The following is a 25130-nucleotide window of genomic DNA, read 5'->3' on the forward strand; positions in this document are numbered from 1 at the left end:
TATATATATATATATATATATATATATATATATATATAAAACTGATAAATAAGGCTGAATCGCGTCATTACAGTCTGTGAAAAAGGTCTGTGGAGGTTACAGTGAGACACTTACAATGGAAGTGAACGGGACAATTTTTGCAGGGTTTAAAGGCAGAAATATGCAGCTTAAAATTTCTTAAAAGCACTTGCGTTAATTCTCTTAAAACTCGTGTATTATTTGAGCTGTAAAGTTGTTTAAATGGACATTTTTTACAGTCATTTTAGGGTTTGTTGATGGATACATCGTCATGGCAACGAAGTTGTAAAATTGGCAATAACTTTACACAGAAAGGGTTGGTAAGTGATTTTATCACACTGAAATCATGTTTACATGCATATTGTTTATGTCTTGTGGCTGTACTTTTGAAACTGAGTATTTTAACATTAAAAAATTGGGCCCCATTCACTTCCATTGTGAGTGCCTCACTGTGACCCAGATGTTTACTTTGTTAAAAGAAAAGGAGTAAGTCAAAATTAATTTTTGTGGTAATCAACATTATGCCACAAATGCTGTCGATCGAGCTCAACTTGTTTTGAACCCGGAATATTCCTTAAACGGAAATAAATGCACAAGGCCTGCAATTACAAGATTCAACCACAATGTGGTGGAAAAGTCCACCGAAGTCGTTGGTCACTTGCAGCAGCTGGTCAGACATGAAAGACTCGCATTTAGGACCCAGGGGTGTGTTGTTTTTCTCACGATGTTCAGCAGACTATTATGACAATGTGATATCTATCAGTCACTGCGTTATTACAGTCTGATACGGAACGCCCAAACACCCAGCCGTCGCAATGAGAGAGCTGCATTTCAAAGATCATTTTTGGGTAAGATTTTCCTATTCATATGAAATGCAATGAATGCTTAATGAAAATACAGAGCTCATCGCACTGTGGACATGCTTAATAGGGGTTATTTGTACAATACTAAATTATAAAAAGGTGTTTGGATTTTTGTGCGAGTTCAACCAACTTTAAAATCTTCAACCTTTTATTGTGCAGCCGTCAGTCACATTTCGAAACAGGCTTTATTTCCTTAAAGGGAAGTGGCAAGTTCATACTGAAACAAACTTTATAAGTATGTGTAACAGCCAAATGACACTTCTTTTAAGTAACTATACCTAATCAAACAAACTAAATTATGTTTTTTAATTCACAAAACATTACAAATGTTTCAATTGCCAAAACTGATCTCTCCCCCCCCCCTGCATGTTCTTTGAATATATTGTCAATTTTATGTCTGCCTGAGAGTTTAGAACTGAGACCTTATTTGGAAAAGCAGGCAATAAGGTGTTATTTAGTTTTGTTTTCTTAACTTTTATTTGATATTTCATGTTGACTGTGACTTTGGGATTGATGCTATGTCTGTCTAATGATGGGCTCCCATTGGTAATGACAGTCAACAGTGCAAACCACCATATTTTACAAGACTACACTGAGGAATTGGTGATAAATGTGGTACCACGTGGATCCCTGGGTTGCATATTCAGATTATGACAAACTTTAGTGGTTACTCTTAATGTGACAATTGCAGCCAAGTCATGTGTTAAGTATGGGTCTTTTCTGTATTATTTCCTCAATTGTGGGTGCAGAGCATTGATATCACCAGCACAGCAGGTTATGACAGCATCATCCAGCACCTGAACGATGGCAAGAGGACATGCAAAGAGATTGAGGATTTCTTGAAAGCTAGGTGAGATATTCTAGTAACATTGATTGTTTCATATGATTGTATGCAAGTCACCGTATATTAAGTCATCTAATAAAAAGGAAAAACGTTGACGTTTTGAAAAGCATTGCTGTAACATTTCCTGGATGTGACGTGCAGTTACACATATTTTCCATGCTTCACTTTTTTAATGGAGGGTGTTGACACTTGATTAATACACATTCCTGGTCTTATCGTGCATGATTCATTGATGCACTTTATAAGTAATGCTAATGCATGTCAACAAAAATGCATCGCATGTTATACACAGTGAGACTATTTGCAGTCTGAATGAACAGTGGAATTTGTGAAATATTATTGGAAAAAAACAATTAAACAATACAAAATGTTTACTGAAAAAATAATGATGGGCAAATGTGAGTGTGGGGACTGTCAAAGATTTGTTGTGGATTTTTAAGAGACGTGTCAAGAAAAAAGGCCGAAGTTGACATGGAGATAATCAGTGGTCAGCCTTCTCTGCTGGCCTAACGTGCAAAATAAATACATATTTTTTCATCCTTTCATTCTCAATCCCCTTTTTGCCTATGTATTTTTAATCACTTTCCACTCTTAATTAATCTACAAACAAATAGAGAAAAATGAAAAGTTTATCCAGTCAGAATTTATTCCTTGATGCTTACAAGCGAAGCGTGACAACTGTTTCACAAATCGCATGCCTGAAGCATTGTGTGAGTTTGAGCTCCACCCCACTAAGCCTTCAGAATTTCTACAGAATCCCTCAACAGTGCAAATGAATGAGCATTTAATGTCAGATTCATCAGCCAATCAGATTGATTTATTTGTTGTTGGTGGGTGTGATCTTTAGGATATGTCCCGGTCGAGGCTTTCTAGCTGGCCTTGAGTGACGCAATCACGCTTTAAGTGATGTACGTAATTCAAGAGCAAAAAGCGTAAGATCAAGCTGTCTGATGAGTCGGCTGTCATCACTGCTGTTATTGCCGTTGAGAAAGAGATCCTTATGGATTTAAAAACACAAGATGTTCTGCATGACCGTGTGATTGCTTAATTTATTAAACAGGAAAGGAGGACTGATTTTCACTTCAAGTAAATTGGTAAGTGCTTTTTGCATTGTTATAGCAACATCAGGAGTTTTCTAAGTGTAAATTAGGCTGCTTGAGAATTCAGTGTCAGATCAAGTTTTGAAAAGTAGTGCTGCTTTCCATTCAACTCGGAAAGTCGGATTTTACAACTTCCTACTTGGAAAAGTGCAATGGAATGCATTTTGAAGTCAGAATTACAACTTGTAGGCTCGTGCAGAAATTCTGAACTCCGATTTCGCCGAGATGCAGGGGCATGATGTCACACAAATATGTGGACACTCAGGGAGATATACAAAGTAAGTGATAAACATTCACTTTATTAAGTAATATCGATAAATGAGTTTGTTTCCACATTACATGATATTAAAGCATGTTTAACAAACGCCTGCAGAAACAGGTGTATAAAACTTTATAATCTCTTTTGATAATCGTACACCTGTAGCACAAATGCTAGTGCTGCAGCATTGTTTATCAGTTGGGTTGCTAGGAGACATCTTTAATGAGAGTCAAACCCCTGCTAAGCTAACAGGAGCGTTGCAGTTTTGTTTTCTTAAATGTCATCTTCCGAAGATCGGGGAATGGAATGCATTTATGGTCGGAGATATCAAGTAGGAATATCCCACATCCAACTTGAATGGAACGCAGCATAACCGCGTACCCTGAAGAAACTAAATTTATTGCAAGCAACATTTAAATCGCAAATATTATTAGATAGATTTTTCCAGGTATTATAGACCTCCTTGGTAGATTCATATGAAAAATTATGATTTTTGAATGTCTGTTCGGGAGACGTTCATTTCACAAAGAGTCATGCTGCAGTTAAAATTGGGCTTGCTTGAGCATTAAGTTTCAAGTTCTGGCTTTCATGCGTGGACGTGTTTTTAAAATGCCAATTGGTATTATTAGTTAGCTGCGACATAATGTATGATGCCCAAAGGCATAGGGTGTTTCATTATTCATTGTGAAACTGTGTTTTCCTAATGGCATGAATCACACTGAAGGCCTAGACTTTAAATGCACGGCCTACCACTGAATCTAAAGGTGGTTAATACATCACTCTCACCTTTCAGATGAGTAATCTATTCAGATTTTCCAACAATCACATCATCATAGTAATGCTGCAATGCAAGCTGTGCAAACATGATTTCAGACATTAAATATATATATATTATTTAAATGCCGCCATGTTTTCCCTTTGACAAAGGAAACGTAAATAAATCATTTAAGTGCAAGGCATTGTGGGTATTCCCCATAGCCTCAATTTGTACTCAATAGTTTGAGTTACTAATACTTAAATCTTAAGTCTATGGATTTTAAAGAAAAAATAAGTTCAAGGAACTTAGATATTTGAGTTATGAGTACAAAACTTGACATTTCAACTTTCTAGTAATGACAGCATTAGGGTTGTAGGGCTTTACTGGTTGTTTAGATCAGTGTTACTATCAGAAATAATTAATAATTATTTCTGTAGTTATTAATCAATATTTAAATTAATTAATTGGATCTAACTCATTAAAACCTCATATGGGACTCCAGTAAATGTAGTGTGCTACGTTTAGGAGCAAGTTTGGTTATTAGCAATCAAAGATAATTATTAATTATTAAAATCAATAGAACATTGATGAGAATCAATGTTAGCTTTTTTTAATCCTTTAAATCAACAGTTATCAAAGATAATCATTAATTGTTAACATCGATGAAACATTAATTAAAATTAACACTAGCTTATTGATCATTCAAATTCAATCAAAGATAATTATCAATTATCAAAAATCAATAGAATATTAATATGGATTAACATTGACGGGGCACCACCCTGAAATCAGGGACTAATAACCGAATAGTAAAACAGTCTCAATATTAGATTGTTTTCTTAGGAAAATCGACATCCGAAGAATATCGATTTTTGGGAAAAAAAACAATGAATGAAGGTTTGAATCCGAGCACTGACATCCCGTCAGCATGACACAGGCGTATGCAAAACAAACCAAAACACTTCTCTTTGTAATATAAACAAAGTTTATTTATGCAGTAATATCAATTAATAATTAATACAATGCAGTCAATAAACTTCCGACTTACAACTACAAACTAAACAGTGACATGATTAGATATGGAAATAAAAATAATCCTATAACACATAAGGTGTGTGTGTGACAGTGTGTGTGTGTCAGTGTGGTTAGTGAGAGAGAGAGAGAGAGAGATGAGTAAGTGACAGCCCGAAAGCTGATTTCGCGATAGCGGGAGATGAAGCAGCCGTGTTCATCACTCAGAGACGCGGTTTTACGAGCGGGGCTCGTAAAAGTGCCTTGTTATTTGACTCTTTAATGGATGAACTCAGTTGCTGTCTCACCCGCGATGGCGAAAATGCACAACAGTCCAATTTGGTTGGACCACAATACAGCAAAACAAATTCGTGATAATTAATACCCTGAGTATTAATAATGAGCGGACATGCCGGTCCGTAAACTGTACAAGCAAAAACCTTGATACACAAGAATAACACACTATAATATTCTATCTCTGCCCAGACGTAAACCTCTTACTTGAATCGCATGAGGACACAGGTAGAATGTGTTTTCCTCCGTCATTTAACTTTGACCCGGTTCCTTGAGGCTCGGGTGATGACGGGGGCCGTTTCCTCGCGCTGTCGGCGGGCGGTACGGCTGTTGATTCTTGGCGGGCTGGCGGAGAACTCAGAAATGTCGACTTGATTGAAGATGGAAGAGAAATCTTTAATCTCTTCACTTCTGTAGGCCAACGGATGAAGATGCGAATTGCTCGGCGGTCTCCTTCAGATCCGTTAGAGTGTTCGGTTGAACACAGAGTAATCTCAACTCGTCCAGCGAGATGGAGATTGTATGGCTACAGTTTCAAGTCGGACATTACTTCCTTGTGCCACGAGGTTGCACCGGAGAGCAGCAAAAAGCTACGTCCGTATTCGGTGAACAAAGTCGCTGGAAGCCACTTTGGAAGCATTTCAGAATTATTTGAAGTCCTGATGATGTCATGTTTGAGGGACGTTCTGTTGTGTGCCTTATCCAATAGGAGTTGAGAGCTCGATCCTTTAGTGAGCAAGGCTTCATGGATTTGTAGTCTGTTTTGGACTCCCTTTGTTTGATTTTGGCGCGATTTTTATCAGTAAGATTTACGACTTAGAAGGAGGGGGCTTGAGGAATGTTTTTTATGACTGTTAGGCCTGCCTTTGTCTTCTATCTGAATACATGAGGCCCAACAGGGTTTACAGCGTAAAACAGGTTGCGAATAGCGTTTCATGTTGACTTAATATGTGCACCCCTTTTGTTTTTTCAGTTTGCTGTCATTACATTTTTTCACCAAAGTACTCCGGATAGGTCGCCCCTATGTCAAGCATTTTATCGGCCTTAAGCCTCAACCAACACCTTAAGTGAGGTCATATTGTCATTCCATCGATACATACATATATTTATTATGTTGACTTGACGAAGCCATCATACTGTTATGCTATAAACTGTGTAGTTTTTTTTTTTTTTTTTTCAAAATCCCTAAACCAAGACCCAAATTTGTAACATAAACTTCTCCTTGCACTTTTAAGCTACATCCACCAAACTAGGCACAGACCTTCAGACTGTTCTGGAATAGTGTGCTAAGTCTTTTCTAATCGATCAGACTTGTTTTTTACACAGCTGATGTTAAAAAAGAATCAAAATCCCATTGACTTTCACTGATGGAATGTTCAAATGGGCCAATGGAATGCTCATTTATTCAAACTCCAACTGTCAAAAATGTAATGTAAAAAAAGCCACTAAAGGCCTCTAATCTGATTTAAGTTTTTCTCTCTCTTTCTCTCTATCTTTTTCTGATGGGTTATCTGGTTATCTATGTGACACTCTTTCTGACTATATTTCTGCAGCTAGCTAGATGTCTGTTTGTCTTACTGTAATATCTAGTTGCTGCATTCTGAGGCAGATGTTTTGAAGCAGCCTAAATATGTTAAAGGTGAAGTGTGTAATTTTTTCAATGTTACAGTTTTTCTGAATTGCTAAAACACATTTCTTTTTTTTTTTCTGGATTTCCTCCCCTTTTCTCCCCAATTTGGTTTGCCTAATTCCCAATGCGCTGTAGGTCCTCGTGGTGGCGTAGTGACTTGCCTCAATTCGGGTGGCGGAGGACGAATCTCAGTTGCCTCCATGTCTGAGACCGTCAATCTGCACATCTTATCATGTGGCTTGTTGAGCACGTTACCGCGGAGACATAGCACGTGTGGAGACTCACGCTATTCTCCGCGGCATCCACGCACAACTCACCACACGCACCATCGAGAGTGAGAACCACACATTATAGCAACTACGAGGAGGTTACCCCATGTGACTCTACCCTCCCTAGCAACTGGGCCAATTGGTTGCTTAGGAAGCCTGACTAGAGTCAATCAGCACGTCTTGGATTTGAACTTGCGACTCCAGATGTGGTAGTCAGTGTCTTTACTTGCTGAGCTACCCAGGCCCCCTAAAAGACATTTCTTGAAACCTTCACCCATTTTGTCAACTTTAAACACAAAACCAAATCTTCAAACTACATTCACAAAACCCCTGACTCTTCTGGCAAAATCAAACAATCACCTCAAAACCATTTCATCTGTGCTCAAAATCAAACAATGCTTTCTAATTATACACAAAGCAAGTCCATATATAAATATTACAGAGCATTCATTAGACACTACTATCAGAAAATGGAGAACACAGCGTCAAGGGTATGAAGTTACAGAAGAATTTTTTTTTTTTTTTATGTACAGTGGTGTGAAAAAGTGTTTGCCCCCTTCCTGATTTCTTATTTTTTTGCATGTTTGTCACACTTAAATGTTTCAGATCATCAAACAAGTTTAAATATTAGTCAAAGATAACACAAGTAAACACAAAATGCAGTTTTTAAATGAAGGTTGTTATTATTAAGGGAAAACAAAATCCAAACCTACATGGCCCTGTGTGAAAAAGTGTTTGCCCCACCTGTTAAAACATAACTTAACTGTGGTTCATCACACCTGAGTTCAATTTCTCTAGCCACACCCTGGCCTGATTACTGCCACACCTGTTCTCAATCAAGAAATCACTTAAATAGGACCTGCCTGACAAAGTGAAGTAGACCAAAAGATCTTCAAAAGCTAGACATCATGCCGAGATCCAAAGAAATTCAGGAACAAATGAGAAAGAAAGTAATTGAGATCTATCAATCTGGAAAAGGTTATAAAGCCATTTCTAAAGCTTTGGGACTCCAGAGAACCACAGTGAGAGCTATTATCCACAAATGGCGAAAACATGGAACAGTGGTGAACCTTCCCAGGAGTGGCCGGCCGACCAAAATTACCCCAAGAGCGCAGCGACGACTCATCCAAGAGGTTACAAAAGACCCCACAACAACATCCAAAGAACTGCAGGCCTCACTTGCCTCAGTTAAGGTCAGTGTTCATGACTCCACCATAAGAAAGAGACTGGGCAAAAATGGCCTGCATGGCAGAGTTCCAAGATGAAAACCACTGCTGAGCAAAAAGAACATTAAGGCTCGTCTCATTTTTGCCAGAAAACATCTTGATGATCCCCAAGACTTTTGGGAAAATACTCTGTGGACTGACGAGACAAAAGTTGAACTTTTTGGAAGGTGTGTGTTCCATACATCTGGCGTAAAAGTAACACCACATTTCAGAAAAAGAACATCATACCAACAGTAAAATATGGTGGTGGTAGTGTGATGGTCTGGAGCTGTTTTGCTGCTTCAGGACCTGGAAGACTTGCTGTGATAAATGGAACCATGAATTCTGCTGTCTACCAAAAAATCCTGAAGGAGAATGTCCGGCCATGTGTTCGTGACCTCAAGCTGAAGCGAACTTGGGTTCTGCAGCAGGACAATGATCCAAAACACACCAGCAAGTCCACCTCTGAATGGCTGAAGAAAAACAAAATGGAGACTTTGGAGTGGCCTAGTCAAAGTCCTGACCTGAATCCTATTGAGATGCTGTGGCATGACCTTAAAAAGGCAGTTCATGCTCGAATACCCTCCAATGTGGCTGAATTACAACAACTCTGCAAAGATGAGTCGGCCAAAATTCCTCCACAGCGCTGTTAAAGACTCATTGCAAGTTATCGCAAACGCTTGATTGCAGTTGTTGCTGCTAAGGGTGGCCCAACCAGTTATTAGGTTTAGGGGGCAATCACTTTTTCACACAGGGCCATGTAGGTTTGGATTTTGTTTTCCCTTAATAATAACAACCTTCATTTAAAAACTGCATTTTGTGTTTACTTGTGTTATCTTTGACTAATATTTAAACTTGTTTGATGATCTGAAACATTTAAGTGTGACAAACATGCAAACAAATAAGAAATCAGGAAGGGGGCAAACACTTTTTCACACCACTGTATATAGTAAGCGCATTTAGCAATTACTGTCAAAAAAGTATAGTAATCACAATTTACAGTAGTACAGTGAATATATTGTATACTGTGAGTACTTCAAGTAATACAGTATTGAATGTCTGTATATTCAGCACTTGAATACTCTAAAAATACAGTAGTCCAACTGCAAAACCCCAATGAACACTAAATGAAAAACACATTACAGTAAACTAAAAAAATGCTGTGCAACTGCAACATCAAAGTCAATGAGAGATTAATTCTGCCTCAGCATCACGTTTTCACATCATTAGAAACAAGTGTGAACATTTTTAGTCATTGTGTGTAAACGATGACAACTGTGTTGTAGTTGTGTTTAACTTTCGCTGCGTGTGTTTACCGTTTTGCAACACAAGTGCATCACGGTGCAGAATGTGTTTTATAAAGTGAGAATGTGTTTAGAGTTTTGCAAAAAGAGTGATTAATTTGACAAATGTGTTTAGGCCACTGAGCATTTGGTTCAGAGAATGGAGTTTAGTGTTTTAGCAATTCAGAAAAACTGTAATATACTTACTCCTATCCTAAACATTGGCTCTGTGATGCTACAAAACTATTGAAGCTCTGTTTGTTTGAGCATCCCAAACTAACTGACACAGCAACATTAGCTCAACCAATGGCATATGGGGTGAATTTGGGGTGAAGTTACCTACCAATGGCAGAAATGTTGGAAGAGAGTTTGAAAAGTCATTCTTTTTGCAGTTCTGTTTGTTGACATTAGTAGAATACAAATTACACACTTTTCCTTTAATTCATTTGCAGCTTGTTACCAAGGCTGTATTTGTATGTAATTTACTTACAAAGTAAAAATATTTACTCATTATTCATTATGCCTTTATACAATAGTAAAAATTCAATATTCATTATTCCCATTAGGAATATTGGATCACTAAATGTTCATAGCAGGTTATGCATTATTGTGTCACCCATCCTTTAACCTAAAATATTTGTAGTTGGTGAATATTCATATGAATTTTTCTTGATGAAACCGATGGGTTTACAGTCCATTTGTGCAGTTCTCATTAACAAAGCCAAAGTATTTTCCCAGGTGTATGTAGTTTCCTCAATACAAGTATAAAAACATAAATAATATCCTTCATAATGGTGTAAAATACTCCACAGATAGGTCCACCGTTATTTAATTTTGTTTATACCGATAAGCCATTAACTGATTATTCGGCCGATAGTTTGTAAAATGTACTTACTGAATGTTTTTTTTTCTATGATCATTTTCTGAATCTGTGATGACAAAGAGACTACAAAAGTCTAAAATGAAAGAAATACCAGATGCAGTTTATTGTGCAAATATGAGCACTAATTAATCAATGGTAGATCATCAGCGATCACTTGTTATAATTATGTAGTATTCTGGTAATCCGATGTAATTATTTTTTTTGCCTTTTTCTCTATTGTGATTCGTGACCTATCAGCATTCATTTCTGCCGATATTCGATAGTTTCAAAAGTAGCTATCAGGACCGATTAATCGGCAAAACCGATTTATCGGTCGGTCTCTAATACTCAATATTCAGGTTTCTGTCGTAAGTAGTTTTAAACAGTATTTTGTAAACTGTTGTCATGCATTTGATTACATTGACAGCTACATTCTAGGCACACAAATGGACAGGAAACTCATCAGTAATATTAGCACTTCATCCAACATATAAAATGTTGATCTAACATAAAAACGTATTGATTTTCAGAGCTGCAATAGAAGAGAAATATGCAAAGGAGCTCCTTGGTTTGTCCAAGAAAGTGTGTGGACACAGTGAGATGAAGTAAGTAGCAATCTCTAATTCTTTTAAATGGTTATATAGGGAATAGAGCTACTATTTAAATGGGTCAATTAGTGGTGCCTGAGTCAAATCCAGAGCCAAAATATCATAAAGACTTTTTTGATAGTCTTTGATAGTCTGGCTCTTTGACTTATGCCAAGCTAAAACTCACTAAGAACACCTTAGCAAATCTCTAACAACCACCTACAACATCCTACCATTGTGGTGATAAGAAACAGGAGAGGAAATCACGTCTTATCTTCAGATTCATAAAAATCTGTATGTATTTTATTTTGTTGTCTTGTTTTAGATGTTAATGCTGTGATCTTTGTAGCCAAATAAGTGAGCCTTGTATAATGAGATGAGACTATATTGTTGTGTTGTTCTGGTTTTAGCAGAGGAGGATAAACGACTGAATTATTTTTGAAAGGTGCTGTGTTGATATGAGGAATGAGATTTCCTACTTATATTCACAGTGCCCAAGCAGAGATCTTATTGGCCAGTACTGTTGTAGACAGTATTGTGCTGATCATGTGTTTGAGAATTGGTTTGTGGTTAGTGCCTTTCCTCTTAATGTCACAAAACAGTTTAAACGTGTCCTGTACAAGTGACTGAAGTCAGCAATTTTAGAATTATTTTATCGCAGAGTAAATGGAAATTGGTTACTCACCAACGTTTTGTCTGTTTTTAGCACCCTGAAACGTTCACTTGATGTTTTCAAATTACGTAAGTAACAACACGTTTTAAAACTTTTAAGGAATAGTTCACCTAGCAATTAATATTCTGCCATTATTTACTTACTCTCATGTCGTTCCAAAGTTGTATGCTCTCGGTGGGGCGTGTGGTGAGTTGTGGCTGGATGCTGTGGAGAATAGCATGAAGCCTCCACATGTGCTAGGTCTCCACGGTAACGCGCTCAACAAGCCACATGATAAGATGCACGGATTGACGGTCTCAGACGCGGAGGCAACTGAGATTCGTCCTCTGTCACCCGGATTGAGGCGAGTCACTACGCCACCACAAGGACCTGGAGCGCATTGGGAATTGGGCATGCCAAATTGGGGAGAAAAGGGGAGAAAGAAAATGATTTTTTACGTCAATGTGGCATGACCAAACATCATTGATGTCAAATCTGATGTTAAGTGTCTGAAGGTGCCATGTTTGAATGGAAATGAGCTTCATAAAGATTCTTCCATGAAAAGAATTACAGTGAGCATGTTTGGAACGACATGAGGGTGAGTAAATAATGACAGAATTTAATTTTTTGGGTGAACTATTGTCTCTTTAAGTTGCTGTTTATTGTTCGGTCACCCTGTTTTATGTTGAAAATGTGTATTTTTGCAGAAACAGAACAAGTGAGCTTGTCTCATCTACATTTGGCCCAAACTATGAGAGAGGAAGCAAAAAAATTAGAGGAATTTAGAGAGAAACAGAAAGAAGATCGAAAGAGGGTAAGACATACAATCAGCGGTTCATGCTTTTTTCCTGATTATAGCTGAAGTGGGTAATTTCTATAAGACTATCCTCAGAAAACAGAATTGAATAAGTAATGACAGTTTTCAAACAGGTTTCCCAAACACTACCCTACGTCTTCCATTGGTTGTACAAACACATAGTCCCGCCCCAAACTCATGCCATTGGTCGAGCCATTGTTGATGTTTTGGGCTATTCGCGGTGCTCTTTTTGATAGCGCCATAGTATTTACAATTTTCAGGGGTTTCGACTTACGAATGGCATACTTACAGTTGTTTCTGCATATTATACTGGAAAAATATCATCAAAAAAATTAAACACGTCACCTTTAGTGCTGTTTCTGCTAAATTAAAATGAAAGAAATGAAAGAAAACCTGTATTTTCTCAGGTAGAACAACAGATGGATGCTCTTCACAAGCAGAAGGCTGCCCAATACAAGAAAACAGCAGAAGTAAGCAAAGCATGCTCAGTGACAGTTTGTATACTGCAATCAATTAGTGCGGTTGCTATGATAAGTGGTTTTGCTGCCCACTTTTGCATGGTGCATTATTTCCTAAGTGGGAAGTAATGCTCATGCAGTGCTATGAGGGAAGTGAATTAGAGCACCTGATTTTAGCTTTACAAAATTATTTGTGCTAAATGGCTTTGTTAATTTAAATGGTGTCAGGTATTTTATGTATGGCATGCAACATTGTTTGATATTGCCTTTTGCAGAGACAAACAAGTTCTGTTTATCTGATTTAAGATATGTTTTTCATGCTTGTAATGTGTCCTTGAGTATCTTGAAAGGCGCCTATAAATAAAATGCATTATAATAATAATAATTATAATTATGGAAGCAAATTTGTGGCACTGACCATGTTATCTCCTTTGTACAAAATGTCAGATTTCCTTGCTTTTTGAAGCACACAGGATTCTCTGTGGAACATTGTCAAATCATGCTGGATAACTTGTTCATCAAGTTTTGTAGTCCATACCAACTCAAGTGCATACTTTCATTAAAGCAAAAGGGAGAAATTCTGGAATTTAGTTTTTTACTCAAATTGTTTTGCTGATAATATAATTTGAATTGAATAAAAAAAATATATATATATATATATATATATATATATATATATATATATTAAATGCAAAATATAAGCATTGTCACTAATTGTCTCAGACTTGTGGACTTCACTACACAATTCTGTTTGATTCTAGTAACATGTACAGCGATGGTAGAGAATATTATGGCTTAGTTTGAGTCTCAAGATGATGCGTTGGCTACTCCATTTTCAAATGTCAACTGATGTTTTGTTAAGGTGAAGAAGAGCTATGAGCAAAAGTGTCGTGATAAAGAGGAAGCAGAGCAGAACATGAACAGAAATGCCACTACCAGCAGTTCCAAGCAGCAAGAAAAGGTACACACAATACATTTTTTACAGTGTATCTCACTTTTTTGGTCTTATATGTTATCTTTGGAACAATCTTGCTTTCATTTGCATTTTCTCTGACATATATTATATTTAGAAGCTCTTTTTCTATCCTAGCTTCATGCATCCTTTTTACAGTATTTGCAAGGCAGCACTTATTCTGGTTAGGGTTGCAATAACTCTCTAACCCCAAATATTCTGCAATTAATTTAGCTCGAACCGCTTACTGTACAGACTTTATATTTGATTTGTAGATAATTTCAGCCTTAGGTGTGCTGATTTTTATTTACTTTTTTCATAAAGTTCATATTTTAAGGAATATTCCAGGTTCAACACAAGTTAAGCTCAATCAACAGCTTTTGTCGCATAAAGATGATTACTCGTCCCTCGTTTACCTCGTCTTACAATGAAAGTGAATGTGGCCAATTTTTGGAGGGTTTAAACACAGAAATGTGAAACGTATAATTTTATAAAAGCGCTTGCATTAATTCTTCTGTTCAAACTTGTGTATTATTTGAGCTGTAAAGTTGTTTAAATTGTCATTTTTACAGTGTTTTAGGGTTTGTTGACATTACATCGTCATGGTAACGAAGTTGTAAAATTGGCGTAAATAACTTTACACAGGAAAGGTTAGTTGTGATTTTAAACGCATATTGTTTATGTCTTGTGGCTGTACTTTTGAAACAGTGAGTATTTTAATGTAAAAAAATTGGGCCCATTCACTTCCATTGTAAGTGCCACACTGTAACCCAGATTTTTGCTTAATTTTAAAGAATAGGAGAGACTAAATTTTGTGGTAATCAACATTATGCCACAAATGCTGTCAGTTGAGCTCAACTTGTATTGAACCAGGAATATTCCTTTAAATGTTTAAAATAAGCATGATTCCAAAAGTAAAGCCACATTATGTAAACATTATATGTGTTAACATGATTTTAGTGTGATAAAGTCAGCGATTTACCAGTGTTATGGCATTTACCAGATTACAGAGTTAACCAGCATTATGCCACTATGACAACAAAATTGTAATTTTGGCTATAACTTTATACAGATAAGATTAGTAAGCGATTTTATCACATTAAAATCATGTTAACACATATAATGTTTGTCTTGTGGCTATGCTTTTTTGTTTGTTTGTTCTGATTCTTTTCTTTACATAAACGTCTAAATAATTTTTGTGGTAATAATCAACAGCCACAAATGCTGTCGATTGAGATTAACTTTTATTGAACCCTCAACATTCCTTTAATAAGAAATTTCAGATTGACTTACATTGATAGAATGTTCAATTTAGCATTCAAAATGCCTGTCAATGATGGCATCATTTTAATATCTATATGAATTCTGATTGATCTTCTCTCTTACATCTGTTTGCATACTTAATTGTGATTTGTCTCCTAAAGGCTTATTTCACCCAAAAATGTAAATTCTCTCATTTACTCACCCTCATGCCATCCCAGATGTGTATGACTTTCTTTCTTCTGGAGAAAACAAATGAAGATTTTTAGAAGAATATTTCAGCTCGGTAGGTCCATTAAATGCAAGTGAATGGTGACCAGAACTTTGAAGCTGAAAAACCACATAAAGGCACCATAAAAGTAATCCATAAGACTCCAGTGGAGAAATCCATGTCTTCTGAAGTGATCCAATCGGTTTTGGGTGAGAACCAAAATTTCATATCTTTTTCACTATAAACCTTGACATCAGCAGTCTCCTTGGCAATCATGATTTCAAACTTGATTACACTTACTATAGCGCCATCTAGCGCTCTGCGCATGCATCAAGCATTAGGAAGTAATCGAGCTTGAAATCATGATTGTGCCTAGAGACTGCAATTGCAAGGTGTAACATGAAAAAGGCATTTTGGTCTGTTCTCACCCATAACTGATTTGATCGCTTCTGAAGACATGGATTAAACCACTGGAATCTTATGGATTACTTTTATGCTGCCTTTGTGATTTTTGGAGCTTCAGAGTTCTAGCCACCATTCACATGCATTGTATGGACCATTGTATCAGTCTTTGTGTTCTGCAGAGAAAGAAAGTCATACACATCTGTGATGGCACGAGGGTGAGAAAATGAGAATTATAATTGTTAGGTGAAATTTCCTTTAGCCATTTATAGCCACCTTTCCACTTCAAAGGCGGTATGTGTTATGTGTTCGGTTTATTCTTGTGCACAATTGACAAAAAAACAAGCTGTGTGTTGAGTGTCATAAAGGGAAAGCACCTCTGATGCTCCATTTAATTTATGCAGAACCAAAACTTAAACTTACCTAAAGCTTTAACACTACTGTTTTGCTGTTTGGGAAGCACTGGTGTTTCCTTATAGAAATGGAAATCGAGTTCTTTTTACGTGTGCAAAGTAGAGCACATTGCCCTCTAAATTTAGACATTTACCTGGAACACTTGCTTTTATTAATAAAGAGAAAAGAAATGGTGGATTTGGGCCTAAATTCCAAAGAGTAATATCTCTCCAGAGGAAGGCTTTCAAGGCAAATGAGTTCAATACAGCAAAGCACCATGTAAAACGAGCAAGGCCACGCATGGGTACGGATGACTGCCAGAGCATGTACAGCACTGTGAATCATTGTAAACGATGCTGGCAAAGTTGGAAGTATTTGTAACACCCTGAGGACAAGACTCTTGAGCTGTTGAAAGTCTATAAAACTTTTGTAGTTTGTCAATATTCAGTCTGTATTTGTTCAAAGCGCAAAATTAGACAAGTGCTAGGAAACACTACTGTTTTTAGAACACAGCTAACAGTTAAGATGGTATATTATGTGGTGGTAAGATGTGAATGACTGTACAAAGATTTCCTGCAGTATAAATTGTCACTGTCTCATACTTCCAGCTGTACGCCAAAACACAGCAAGCCAAGCAGTGTGCAGATGAAGCTGGTAAGAACATAAACAAATGGCCTAATAATATTCACACACTAGGGCTGGCTGATGTATTGAATATTGATACATTCGCAAAGATTTTGCTGGCGAAATAACATTAAGAAACTTTGTGTGTATTGCAATGATTTAATGCACTTGCTATTACATTTCCTAAAGATGTGTCATTAGACTATTTCTGTGATCCCTCCTTTTTTCTGTAATAGCATACTCTTACTAGTTCTGCAGTATATAGTATGTATACTGTGTGCAGTATGCAAATGTTGCATTCCTTAAAGGTCGAAAGGCTGCTTCCTCTAACCAAAAAAAAATTATATATATATATATATATATATATATATATATATATATATATATATATATATATATACACACACACACACACACACACATATATATATATATATATATATATATATATATATATATATACATAAATATCAATATATATTTAGAACAGGGGTCTTCAGTCTGTTTTAGACCAAGGAGCCCTTGGTGAGTAGAGAGACATATATTGTATAAAATATAAAATAAATGTAGCATTTTAAATCTGGCCTATAATATAGTACCATTAGTAAAATGTATATATTTGCTAAAATGCTTACATTGCAATGCAATTAAAACAATATTTATTACATAGTCGTATACTTGTACATTATATTTAAACATTTTATTGTGGGAGGGTCAGTGAAAACATTAGATGAGCTTTAGCTTTCAAGTTAAATTTACACTGTACTTTTGTTTAAAATGTTTTAATTTGTATTATATATAATTGTATTATAATGGTATAAATGAGATATCAGCCCACCCTACACACAACACATGTGATTTTTCATTTCATGTCACAATCTAAAATTCTTTGTTTGATTCAACAACAGACAGAATATACAGTCAGAATGTGTCCATACTGGGGAAGATCAGAGCGGAGTGGCTGAACGAGCATGTTAAAGCATGTGAGGTGAGCACTATATTAGCCCCAGCCTGCATCACACACACACACCCCTACACTAATGAGCAAATTTAAAAACTGATGACAAGTGAAACAAGATCATGTCAGATCATGTAAAGCCAACACTTCCTCTGAGCTCTTTTGAAACTGCAAAGCCCATTAGAGGTCAAACAATTTCAAAACTGTTGAAGCATTCAGTACATTAAATGTCTGACTTCGAAACTGTGGTCAAGTGGTGAAAATCCTGCTTTAACAAATTTTGGTGAGTATCAGACCCAGACAGAATCTGCCCTGATTTTAGGTGAAAACCTGTGGAATTCTTTAAATGTGTGTTAAAATGGAACTAAGCCGTTTTTGTTTGAAAACTCAAATTTCTAACATCATTGTTTTCTAAAGTATGCAGTAATGGAGAGCATTTTCGAAACACTCCTTATAGTAAGAATACTATACTCATACTTACTGGTAGTTACTTATAATTTTGTGAGGAATGAGGTTCTACATGCTTTTAATGGAAATCAAAGATAAACAAAGTACACAAAATAAAACACAACACAGGAAACCGGCCACAGAACGTGACAACACATGTGAAGACTGACAAAGAAACCAGGGGAAACAAGGGCTTAATACAAATGGGCAAACAAGGAAACGTGGAACACCTGGGGAAAACAATCGGGGAAAACCAATCATGAAAAGAATGGACTACAGAATTAACAGGAAACAGGAACGGGAAACTAAACAAGAATTTCAAAATAAAAGTCTAAGCAAAAACACAGGGAATATGTGACAAATTTATTCAGTAAATGTGTTTCCATCATATAGTTTATGTGTATTTCTTATTACTGAAAATGTATATATACATATATATAAAAAATTTCAAAATATAAGATTGTTATGAGCATTTTGGAAATTAAGCTGGGATTCATTCCATCCTGCATTTTTTGTGATATGCCAAAATTAAAAAAACTAAACAAAACAAAACATGTAGATGGAAACCCTGCTAATGTTGAAAACCACATGCCACTGTATCTACATCTGTAATGTTTTGTCCTGCAGATGCTTTTTCAATAACCAGACTTATTATTTAAGGAATATTCCGGGTTCAATACAAGTTAAGCTCAGTCGACTGCATTTGTGGCATAATGTTGATTACCACAAAAATTAATTTCGACTCATTCCTCCTTTTCTATAAAAAAAGACAAACTCGAGGTTACAGTGAGGCACTTACAATGGAAGTGAATAGGGGCCAATCTTTTGAAGGGTTTAGAAGCAGAAATGTGCTTATAATTTTATAAAAGCAGTTACATTAATTCTACTGTTTAAGCTAATGTATTATTTGAGCTGTAAAGTTTTTTAAATCATAATTTTTACTGTCGTTTTAGGGTTTGTTGACATTACATCGTCATGGCAACAAAGTTGTTAAATTGGCAATAACTTTACACAGAAGAGACTAGTTAGTGATTTTATCACACTAAAATCCATGTTTACATGCATATTGTTTACATCTTGTGTTTGAAACAGTGAGTAATTTAACGTTTACGGATTGGCCCCCATTTACTACCATTGTAAGTGCCTCACTGTAACCCAGATTTTTGCTTTTTTTTTTTTTTTTAAGAAAAGTGACGAATCTAAATATTTTTTTGTGGTAATCAACATTATGCCACAAATGCTGTCGATTGAGCTTAACTTGTACTGAACCCAGAATATTCCTTTAATTCATTTAGATTCATAATATGAAATGTTGTGGATCGACCTAGAAACATTTGAGAAAGAATAACGATGAATCAGTGAATAGATTTTCCACCAACCCTACTTATTGGTAGCTGGAGGCATAATCAATTAGCCAAAGAAATTAAAAAAAGGAACATGTAAGGGATGTAATGAACATTATGAATAACGGTCATTCAAATTCTACTGAAGTGCACAGATTTCGTGTGGGCCTTTAAGTGCTGCTTCACAGTGCCTGGTGTATTGACAAGAACAGGGAGATTTGTATTAGTTTTATGAAATGGCATCTAGTGTTGTGCTGTTGCCCCAGTTTTTTGAGAAACAGGAAGTGGAGAGGATCAACACCCTGAGGAACATAGTGTGGACCCATCTAAACCAACTCTCCCAGCAGTGTGTCACCAGCGACGAGGTAACATGAGTTTTACAGCAAATATCAGGAACCACATATCAGACTCTAGAATGCTCCGTTTTACAGTGTGTGTATTTGTTAACGCAGCTTTATGAGGAAGTGAGGAAGTCTTTGGAGCAATGTAACATTCAAGAAGACCTTGAGCATTTTATCAACCTCAGACGGACTGGAGACAAACCACCAGGTACTATTAGCAACAACTATTCACAACGACTCATTACAATGTATATGCTTTGCTATTTTAACTTTTACCTAAATTTTTAAAGAAAAAGTTCACCCAAAAATTATAATTCTGTCATTTTCTCACCCTTGAGAAGCTGTTAGACTTTTCTCTTTTCAGGAAAACAAAAGGATAAATTTTGAAAAATGTTCACATTGCTCTTTTCACATCATGGCAACTAGTCCAAACTAGAGCCCGACCGATATGGAATTTTTGAGACCGATACCGATTTTAGAAAGGGAAAATTCACCGATTACCAATATGGTAGCCGATATAGTCAATTTTTGAGCTGGAATGAAAACAGACCTTTTCTATGTGGATTTCTCACCGATTTTGCACCAATATGAGTATGCAAAGGTACTCAGAAGGCTGCTTTCTTAAACAAATATTTTTATCAAAGAATATTTGACATTATTATTATACATTGTCAACAAATTCTAGAAATAAACACTGAGAAAATAAAAAATAAATAAAAATACTATAAATAGCTTAATAAACATCAGTACTGTATGTTTAGTATAAGTCAATTGTTGACCATTTAAATAAAGAATAAATAAAAATACAATAAATAGCTAAATAAACATCAGTACTGTTTAGTGTCAGTCAAATGCTGACCATTAAAATAAAGAATAAATAAAAATAAAATAAATAGCTAAATAAACATCAGTATTACTGTTTAGTATCAGTCAAATGCTGACCATTAAAATAAAGAATAAATAAAAATAAAATAAATAGCTAAATAAACATCAGTATTACTGTTCAGTATCAGTCAGTTGCTGACCATTTAAATAAAGAATAAATAAAAATAAAATAAATAGCTAAATAAACATCAGTATTACTGTTTAGTATCAGTCAAATGCTGACTATATTAATACTGCCGAGTCAAGAGATAAACAGCGGCAGTGGTGTTAAACCATATTCTGCTATATAAGTTCAGGGGAAACTTTCAACGGTGGAAAACCAGACTTTTAAATATTACATTTTGTAAATGCAATGACTGGAATTGTTCGATTGAAGGGGGTACCAAACTGGAATCCTGAACAAAACAGTTTGGTGAATACATGTTTACACATTAGCTTCCACTCAGCTGACAACAATGAAAGTAGCTACGTGATTAGTTAGTTAGCTATAAGCTTGTTTTCACGGAGAGTAAAAGACGGACGTTGTTTATTTTAATTTCCAGCATTGTGTCTCACCAACTAGGTAATAACATAGTGTGAAATCAACACTCAACAGACACAATCTACCACTGCACCGTTGTATGCCTAGCAGCAAAAAGATGCTCTGATGTTTACCTTTCAATCTGCTACATTACTTACTGCACTGACAAACTATAGCTGGCTAACACAACAAACAATAGCAAAGATAAACATGAGTGACATGGTTGTCAGGGACAGGGTTAACGTTATATTAGTTATACTGAAAAGGGAAACTGATGGGGTCATTGTTTATTAACTTTCCAGTATGTATTTCACAAACTAGTTAGCAGCTTACTGTGAGGACACACAGCTTAATTCCGCCCTGTATGCAGAGCCACCAGTTCAGAGTCAGCTCTGTAAACAATGGAGTCGGAGTGTGCTCTGCTGGACAAACTACGCTATGACACCAATTTTAAAGCATTGTTTTCTGCATTATATTTTCTGAAAAATAGTTTTCATATTGGCGCATATCGGTAAACATATACGCCGATACCGATATATCGGTTAAAGGCTAATATAGGACTGGTATATCGGTTAAAGGCTAATATAGGACTGGTATATCGGTTAAAGGCTAATATAGGACTGGTATATCGGTTAAAGGCTAATATAGGACTGGTATATCGGTCGGGCACTAGTCCAAACACTATCCTTTTGAAGCCATACAATAGCTTTGTGTGAGTACCAGATCGAAATTGAAGTCATTATTCACTGATAATTTTCCCCTCCACAACTTTCAAATATTATTCACAATTCCAAATATTTAAACTTCACACGTCATATGCGTTTATGAAGACATTCACGAACCAATGGCATTTGATGTCATTGACGTCAAATCTGGTGCTGTTTGAATATGTGTAAACGTAAACAGGATTTGAAAGCTATTTTTTAGTATATAGTGATTAACCTTCAGTCTATTTCTAACACAAAGCTATTGTACGCTTTAGAAGACCTGGAACATAGTGTTTAATTTATATGGACTACTTCTCTTCGTTATATATTTGGAGTGTAGCTGTCCCCGGTCACTAAATGATTTTGCTGTATACGAAAGATCAGCGTGAACATCCTTTAAAATATATTCTTTTGTGTTTCATGGAAGTCAACATAAGAGTGAGTAAATGATGACAAAATATTTCATTTTGTTCTGTAATGTTTATTACACTGATCTTTCATCAGCACCTGTTCCATATGAGAACTTCTACAACAATCAGAGATTGGCCCCTGCTCACCCACCTGCAACAGCTGTCAGGTGACCACTTAGTCCTTAGACTCAAATGAAGCTCACAAATCTGCTTTGAGTATTGTGGTGTAAATGATCTGTTCACTATATCATACTTAGACATACTTAAACATCACCATATATCTTCAATTCTTGCTAAAGCAAGCCTCGCCAACAATCCCATAGACTTTCATTGAAGGAGGAACCCAAACTAAATTTAGATGCCAGAATTTCACTTGCCTGTAAACAACCACCCAGAACACCCTTGCAACCACATAGCAACATGCTATAAAACACTCCGAACACCTTAGCAACTGCATAGTGACACCCTCGCAACTGCTCACATTACCCTAAAATAGTGGCAGAGAGTTTTGCACAAGCAAGCACCACTCAAATTGTCTTCAGGAAATGTACAAATCTTATATCATGCTTTGTTTTATTTCAGGAGAGCGGCAGTACCTCCACCAGCAGTTGCAGAAAGTATGACATTTTTTTTAGCATCTCACTGTTTCTATGCTGTGCATATTGTAATAGATTTAATTATACATTCTCTTCAATATTTAGTAAATTCCCAAAACTGTCATATCATTCGTTCTCTAGATGATCCTTTATATTCAACTGTAGCAGAGCCGGGATACAGCCTTATACGATATTAATAAGAATGTGAACTGGTAAGAATGCTTGCAAGAATGTAACCTTGACAGATAATTTACAAATAGTAGTATTAATGTTGGACCTAGTGTTATACAAGTACTAATGTTGTTTAAGAATACTTTACAAATGTTTCCTTTAGGAAATATTCTTATCCTGTGTTTAAGTTGTTTTCATTTTACAGTTTCATGGGTCCTTCTTCAGCTCAATATAGATACAGTTAAGGCAACTGGCATATCTCTTTTTTATATATATACTGTATATTAAGAACCGAGAGAGCTGAATTCTTAAAGGAAAAGATGAGCCAAAAATGAAAATTCCGTCATAATTTACTCACCCTTATATTGTTCCAAACCTGAATAACTTTGTTTTTACAGAATAAATTAAGTCAAATCAGAATCAGCTTTATTGCCAAGTATGCTTACACATACAAGGAATTTGTCTTGGTGACAGGAGCTTCCAGTGCACAACAATACAACAAGAAAATAAAAAATAGAATAAAAATAAAAACTGAATAGAAAATATAAGTATATATAGAAATACACAATAGGACTATATATATATATATATATATATATATATATATATATATATATATATATATATATATATATATATATACACACACTGTATATATGTACAATATACAAATACAATCTGTTATATACAGAAGCAATAGAATGTAATGGCAGAAGAGGTATGGTATGCTGGACAAATATAAATAGACTAAGCTGTGTATTGCACATTAGTTATTGCTCAATGTCCCAGTTTTAGCTGTTCATGAGATGGATAGCCTGAGAGAAAAAACTGTTCCTGTGCATGACGGTTCTGGTGCTCAGTGTTCTGTAGCGCCTGCCAGAAGGCAACAGTTCAAAAAGGTAGTGGGCTCTGGACCCCACTCACCCAGCCCACTACAACATAATGGTGGATAAATGATGACAGAAATTTCATTTTTGGATGAACTCTATGACCAGCTTCCTCACACTGTGTGGTGAGAATATTCTACACCTGGCATGAAGGATAACTCTGGATAAAAGCAATATGTTAACTTGCTAATTTCAAATCAACTTTGTAAATAGGCTTTGGAGTGATCTTTGAGACTATTGTAAGTCCATAAAAGTCAAAAGCAAATCCACAAGAGAACACCTGAAACAGGAAATGAGCAAACAGTTCTCACTTCATTGATGACATTGTGAAAGCAATATTGTATAAAGCTTTGCCTTTTTATTCACCGTTAAAGACATGGGCTCATATAGATTTTTAAGAAATTTAAAGCCCAAAATATAATTTATTTATAATGTAAAATCTGAGATAATGTCCTGCAACACAGAATGTATGGCTTCAATAAATGTATATATTATTTAACCTCATTGTCCTCTGATAAAGTGTGAGGTATGTCAGCTTTGAGGAGTGTCCTTTTTGAGTCATTATACATTATAAAAACACTGTATCCTGCTAAAAAGGCTGTCACTGTCATGTCTTTCCTACGCTGTGTTATTTTCTTTCTTCATAGAATATAAAATGAGAATTGAAAGCTCCCATGGAAGGAAAGATTATAAGTAAATGACACATAAAATTTGGTCAGTTCCCCACACAAACGTGTTGCATGGCTTCTGAAAATTTGGAATATAGCACACTGATTTCACAGTAAAATCAGTCTTTTAGCTGAAATCAGTCTGTGCCTACCGAAATGCAAAACACTGCCCCCAGTGGCCAAAGCGGTAAGTGTTGTTTGCGTATGGGCATGTGTGAGCGCCATTTTTTTGGGTGAAATGTCCACTGAGGGGCGCCAAAAATAAGTTTTGAAGTGAGTTGTTTTCAGCTGTATAGGCTATAGCACAGTGAAGAGGAATGCATATTTTATAAACTGTATCCCCCCCAACACATACCCTAAACCTAACCATCAGTGGAGTAAAAATGTAATATGTTAGAGGGAAAAATGCAACCTCCAAATGGTGCTCATCACTGATTATGAAAACA

The 25130-nt window shown here is 35.9% G+C and overlaps 1 protein-coding gene across 1 annotated transcript; it reads left to right on the forward strand.

Annotated features, from left to right (window-relative positions):
* Positions 1-649: 649 nt before the first annotated feature.
* Positions 650-24613, forward strand: LOC127432769 (proline-serine-threonine phosphatase-interacting protein 2-like). The gene is made up of 14 exons (XM_051684183.1): positions 650-866; positions 1631-1731; positions 10926-11000; positions 11689-11723; positions 12342-12448; positions 12859-12921; positions 13772-13870; positions 16736-16781; positions 17660-17739; positions 19766-19864; positions 19952-20048; positions 22457-22529; positions 22945-22979; positions 23100-24613. The coding sequence occupies exons 1-14, from the start codon at positions 834-836 to the stop codon at positions 23153-23155; spliced, it is 999 nt and encodes a 332-aa protein (XP_051540143.1). The 5' UTR covers positions 650-833; the 3' UTR covers positions 23156-24613.
* The last annotated feature ends 517 nt before the right edge of the window (positions 24614-25130 follow it).

Source organism: Myxocyprinus asiaticus, chromosome 42, assembly GCF_019703515.2.
Source record: "Myxocyprinus asiaticus isolate MX2 ecotype Aquarium Trade chromosome 42, UBuf_Myxa_2, whole genome shotgun sequence".
Lineage (NCBI taxonomy): Eukaryota > Metazoa > Chordata > Actinopteri > Cypriniformes > Catostomidae > Myxocyprinus > Myxocyprinus asiaticus.